At 44.3% G+C, this 6,000-nt stretch overlaps 1 protein-coding gene across 1 annotated transcript in view; it reads right to left on the reverse strand.

Annotated features, from left to right (window-relative positions):
* LOC129512180 (U6 snRNA-associated Sm-like protein LSm3) overlaps nucleotides 1–5,408 on the reverse strand; it is a 53,528-nt gene extending 48,120 nt beyond the window's left edge. The window contains exon 1 of the mRNA XM_055329444.1: nucleotides 5,349–5,408. Within this exon, the coding sequence (XP_055185419.1) occupies nucleotides 5,349–5,408 (60 nt within the window). The remainder of the gene's footprint in view (nucleotides 1–5,348) is intronic.
* Between the last annotated feature and the right edge of the window lie 592 nt (nucleotides 5,409–6,000).

Genomic DNA, 6,000 nt, shown 5'->3' on the forward strand with positions numbered 1-6,000 from the left:
TCACAGACAGGAAACCCCAGGAGAGAATAGATTTCCTGCCCTTGGAATGGGAGTGAAGAATTTTGATTTAATTATGAAAAAGATCTCATTTTGAGCTGCAAATGGGTGAAACAGTACATTTAAATTGTGCTGTATTTAGTTTCTCCCACAGTTGAGGATTATTCAGTAAGTACTTATTGACTGACTGAATAATGTAGCTGCTGTCAAACAGAAACCGAAGATAAAGGAATTCTGCTGGCCATTAGCTGTTGGTCTTGATCCATCCTGTAAGGTGTAGCTGGTGCTGAACAATGGGCAGTTTCCAAAGAGCAGGTGAGAATTGGCCCATTTCTTCACTTGGAGGTTTTTACTCCATTCCTTCATTCCAAAACAGATGCCAACCCATCTTAAACCTCTTCTTACTTTTCTTCCCATTTTCTCCCTTCTCTATACGCCACTCTTTCCTTTCTCTCTACATCCTTGGTCTTCCACATTAAAAAACTGGTCAAGAGAAAAGAGTGTTAGGTTTGAAGGAAACCAATCAATTTCTAGACTGAGCCTGAAAGTATCCTTGGTGCATCTCTGAATACACACACCTTGAACCCAGAGATGGTGAACAGGCAAAAAATTCTAAGACCCTTGAAACCTCAGTCTAGTAAAGCCTTCAGGGTGCTGAATCATTCCAAGTTCTTAGGGCTTCCTGGGCACCATACGAAGAGAGTTCCAAGGGCAGACTCTTTCCTCAGGGTTATCTATTCCTGTACAATGAACTACTGCAAAATTTAGTGGTTTGAAATAACCATTTTATTATATTTCACTATTTTGTCTGTTGGAAATTTGGCAGTTCTTAGTTGAGTGATTCTTCTGCTCCATCTGGAGTTGACTGGATTTGCTCAAGGTATTCAGCTGCAGCTGGTCTGATCTGAAGGGTTCAAGATGCCGTTTCTCACATTCATGGTACCTTAGTGGATAAGGCACTGACCAGAAGCTTGGCTTGCCTATCCCCTCTTCACATAATCTTAGGGACTTTCTACATGGTTTCTCCAGCATAGCAGCCAGACTTTTTATGCAGCTACCCAGGGCCCCCAAAAAGCAAGGAGGAAGTGGCCTATTCTCTTAAAAGCTAGTCCCAGAACTAGCACACCCTCTCTTTCAGTGTACCCTAACGGTTAGTATTATGATCAATCTGGCTGGGCCACGGGATGCCCAGATATTTGGTAACATTATTGCTGGATGTGTCCTATAAAAGTGTTTCTGGATAAGGGCATTTGAACTGGTAGATTGAGTAAAGCAGATTGCTCTTCCTAATGTGGATGGGTACCAATCAATCCAGTGAGGGTCTGAATCAAACAAAACAGCAGCAGAAGAAAGAATTTACACTCTCTGCCTAACTACTTGAGCTAAGATACTAGTCTCTTCCTGCTTTCAGACTGAGACTTACAACACCAGTGCTCCTGGTCTTCAGGTCTTTGGATTCAGAACTAACACCACTGGCTTTCCTGGCTTCCAACTTGCAGATGATAAATATTGAGACTTCTTAGCTTCCATGATCATGTGAGCCAATTCCTTATAATAAATCTCTTTCTATATAGGTTATATACTCTCTTGCTTCTGTTTCTTTGAAACCCTGAATAATACAACTGTTCTAGTTTAGAATCAAGGGGAGGGGAAGTAGTGCCCACCTCTTAATGGGAGGAGTGTCAAAGAATTTGCAATCATCTTTAATACACTCCAGGGGTTTAAAGGTTGCATGCTAGCACACACGCAACTGGGATTGCCCTCTGCTGGGATCAGCAGAATTAGGACCTATGACTCTATGTGCCAAGGGATACCTGGCACGAAAGCATCTGGGTCCACTGAATCAAAACTGTGACCAGACAGAATGGAGCAGAGGCTCGTGTGCTATTGGATGTGACACTATTATCTGCAGAAGGTTCTGGCCCTAATAGCCACAGTGTAATCCCTAGAATTAGGCTATTGGATGATTTTCATTTTGATCTGTGAACTGTGTTTCCACAGGTTGGCAGTGATAGAGAGAAACATTAGATTCTTAGCCTATATCACTCTTTGGTGTGACCCCAACTCCTTCATTTCATTCCATAATGCTAAACTCAATCCCACTTTCATTTTTTTTGTTTTTAAAGATTTTATTTATTCATGAGAGCACAGGAGAGAGAGAGAGAGAGAGAGAGAGAGAGAGAGAGAGAGAAAGGCAGAGACATAGGCAGAGGGAGAAGCAGGCTCCATGCAGGGAGCCCGCCATGGGACTCAATCCCGGGTCTCCAGGATCACACCCTGGGCTGAAGGCAGGCATTCAACTGCTGAGTCACTCAGGCGTCCCACAACCCCACTTTTGGACAAAACTAACAGATGCGGGTCACCTGAGTGGCTCAGCAGTTGAGCAACTGCCTTCGGCTCAGGGAGTGATCCGGAAGTCCCAGGATTAAGTCCCACATCAGGCTCCCTGCATGGAGCCTGCTTCTCCCTCTGCCTATGTCTCTGCCTCTCTCTCTCTCTCTCTCTCTCTCTCTCTGTGCTCTTATGAATAAATAAAATATTTAAAAACAAAAAGAACAAGAAAAGAACTAATAGATACAAGAATTTCCAATGAACTTCCATAAACTCAGAAAGTTTATGCAGAAAGTGGTACACTTCCTATTGGAACCAAGGCCTGCTTGGTTCCAAAGCCTCTTTCCACCACTGCATGTGCTCTCTGGAAAATCAGAGAACCTGAGAAAACATTCATAGTGTACTGCCCAAAGAAGCATAAAGCAGCGAGGCTGGATTGAGCAGCCAGTAAAAGGTCTGAAGCTCAGTATTGTGCTCAATATCACCACCCCCATGGAGTCTGCTCCTGGGCCACCAGAGTGTTTTCATTCCAACCACATCCCTCTTTGAGTAATCTTGATATACTCAAAAACATAAAGGTGCAGAGTGATTTGTCCTTTTTCAGAAATTTTTTTTAATTTAATTTTTTAAAAGATTTTAAATTTATTTATTCATGAGAGACAGAGAGAGAGAGAGAGAGACATATGCAGAGGGAGAAGCAGGCTCCCTGCAGGGAGCCCGATGTGGGAATCCATCCCAGGACTCTAGGATCACGCCCTGAGCTGAAGGCAAACGCTCAACCACTGAGCCACCCAGGCGTCCCCAGAAAAACTTTTTTTTTTTTAAATAAAATAACTCTTTGGTAAATTCATTTGAACACAAAGCCCTACCAGGGTATTAAAGGATGATTCAACATGCAAAGAACTGTTAAGAATCACCTGCATATTATTCCCTCCTCATAGTATCCGATGGGGTTAGTCTGGGTCCTTGGAAAAGCGGATGTGAAAGAAACTGGAGAGGTTGCTGGTAAGTCTGGAAGAGTTAGGCTTTGATGTAATCTAACCCTCTAATCAGTGAGGGTGAGCGAAGGGAGGATGCATGGAAATGTCCTAGACAGCAATGTAGTCTCAAGAAGGTTCAGCATAGCTCCTGGGGAATCCTTGAGCCAAAATTGGTCATCAGCTAAATAAGTCCATATTTTCTGGAGGAATGGGCCTCTCTCAGAATTCCTGTCCTGGGCAGCCCAGGTGGCTCAGTGGTTTAGCGCCGCCTTCAGCCCAGGGCATGATCCTGGGGACCCAGCATCGAGTCCCACGTCAGGCATGGAGCCTGCTTCTCCCTTGGCCTGTGTCTCTGCCTCTGTCTCTCTCTGTGTCTCTCATGAATAAATAAATAAAATCTTAAAAAAAAAAAAAAAAGAATTCCTGTCCTGCTCCATTATTGGCTGGGAGTGGCCTGTGGTAATTTGGTCCTTGGTCCCTTGAACTCCCCAGAGCTGGAGGTCTTTAAGGCACGTTCTCATGGCTGCCACACTAACAATGTTCTGAGCATACATAAGATGCTTAATAAATGTATGTGGAAACATGGTGTCTAAAGTAATTTTCTAATACTCTGTGTACTTCTTATTTCTGTGCTTTTGCTCAATTTTTCTTGTTTTGCTTGTTCTTCTCTTCTGTATACATATTCAGGAGGCAGCTCAGATCTCATCTCCAAGATGTCTTCTCCAATCCCAACTGCCAGAATTAATCTTGTGAATTCTTCTAGGCACCCACAGTACTATCTCTATACTTTTATTATTACATCTAATAGAGACCAATGCACACTGGAATTATTCATTTGCATATGAGGTCCTGGGGACCTAGGGTAGTGTCTTACTCACTTTTCATGTCTCCCTACAACATTCAGAGCAATCTAATGCAGGGCTTTGCACATAGTAGGCACTTAATAATTAGTTGTTAAATTGAATGAAATTCTTGCAATAGGATGTACCTGAATATATCTTTAGGAAGAAGTGGCATATGGCATAGTTCTGCCCAGAGTCTCTTACAAGAACTCGAAATAGTGTATCCCAAACTGACCACCTTATCAGCTTCCTGAACCCACTTCATGGCTGCTATGTCAGTGCCCACTGCCCTTGCTCCTGCCCCCAAGCCAGTTAAGCTCAGCATCCTCCTGGACTTCTGCCCTGGGTCACATGCTGTCTTATGGTGCTACTTTGGAAGCCTCACCCCCGCCCAACCCCAGCCAGTCTTCTCTCCATTCCTGAAGCCTCCATCCTCTCTCACTTGGACTGTCATACTAGCTTCCTTGTGGTGGTGCTACTTTGGAAGCCTCACCCCCGCCCAACCCTAGCCAGTCTTCTCTCCATTCCTGAAGCCTCCATCCTCTCTCACTTGGACTGTCATACTAGCTTCCTTGTGGCCTGTTCTGATGTATGTCCTCTACCCCTGTCTGAGCCCCTCCATTGTCCTCAAGTCAGGGCTAGGATTAACATGAAGTGAGTAAGGTGCCAAAGGCACAGGATTTGAGGAGATACTACTCTCAGGACCATGGAAGTGCCAAGAGTGAAGGCCACTTAAATTTCCTCCCTACATGCCTCACTCATTTCACTCTGGTCCTGGGCCTGCCCCAGAGTCCAACTGGGATAATGACTTTCCTTTACCAAAGGTTGTTCTGGCAATCTTCATTGCAGTGTATCCCAACCATGGCTGTGTATTGCCTGCAGACCTTGGTGAAAAGAGACTCTTTGATCCCAGCCCAGATTAAATCAGACTGGTGGTGGATAGGGTTCAGGAATCTGCATAGCCAGGTTTGGGAACTGCTGGCTTATAGCACCAAGTCTAGACTTTGGAATAACATTCATGCTTCCTCCCAATTTGGCCCCTGCCTGTTTCTGGCTTTATTTTCAGTCGGTTTCCTCTTGGCAGACACTCAATAGGCCAATCATACCAAAGCACTCAATGGACCCAGATATGCCCTGCATCTTGGTGTCTCTGTGTCTTTACTCGGGTTGCTCCCTCAGGCCAGAATGCCCCTCTTACCCTTGCCCATTCTCCCAGGCAAAATCCTACTTGTTCTTCAGGATCCACTTCAAATGCCATCTCAGCTCTGAAACTGCTTGGGATTCTTCTTCCTGACCTTTACCAGGGCATCACCATCTCTGCTTTCATGTATTTTACTTTTAACACTCAGGCAGCCTTGGTGACTCAGCGGCTTAGTGCTGCCTTCAGGCCAGGGCGTGATCCTAGAGACCTGGGATCGAGTCCCACATCAGGCTTCCTGCATTGAGCCTGCTTCTCCCTCTGCCTGTGTCTCTGCCTCTCTGTCTCTCTCTGTGTCTCTCATGAGTAAATAAATAAAATCTTTAAAAAAATTTAACTTTTCATAGCACTTAACATATTCCCTTGGACATAAGTCTTTAAAAATATTTGTTGAATAAATAAATGAACAAAGGACTAAATATGGGCCAGAGTTTACCATCACCATTGAGTCATTTCTAGGGAACTTGTGTATGTTTTGATATCACACAGTAGAGCTCAAATGTCAGTGTACGTAAATAAGAATTATCTAGAATGTTATTAAATATGCAGACTCCTGGCCACACTCCCAGCAATGCTGATTCAGTAGGTCTGGGTGGGGCCTAGGAATTTACATTTGTAAGAAATATCGGGTAATTCTGAGACAGGTGGCCTG

The sequence above is a fragment of the Nyctereutes procyonoides genome, unplaced genomic scaffold (genome assembly GCF_905146905.1).
Source record: "Nyctereutes procyonoides isolate TBG_1078 unplaced genomic scaffold, NYPRO_anot_genome, whole genome shotgun sequence".
Lineage (NCBI taxonomy): Eukaryota > Metazoa > Chordata > Mammalia > Carnivora > Canidae > Nyctereutes > Nyctereutes procyonoides.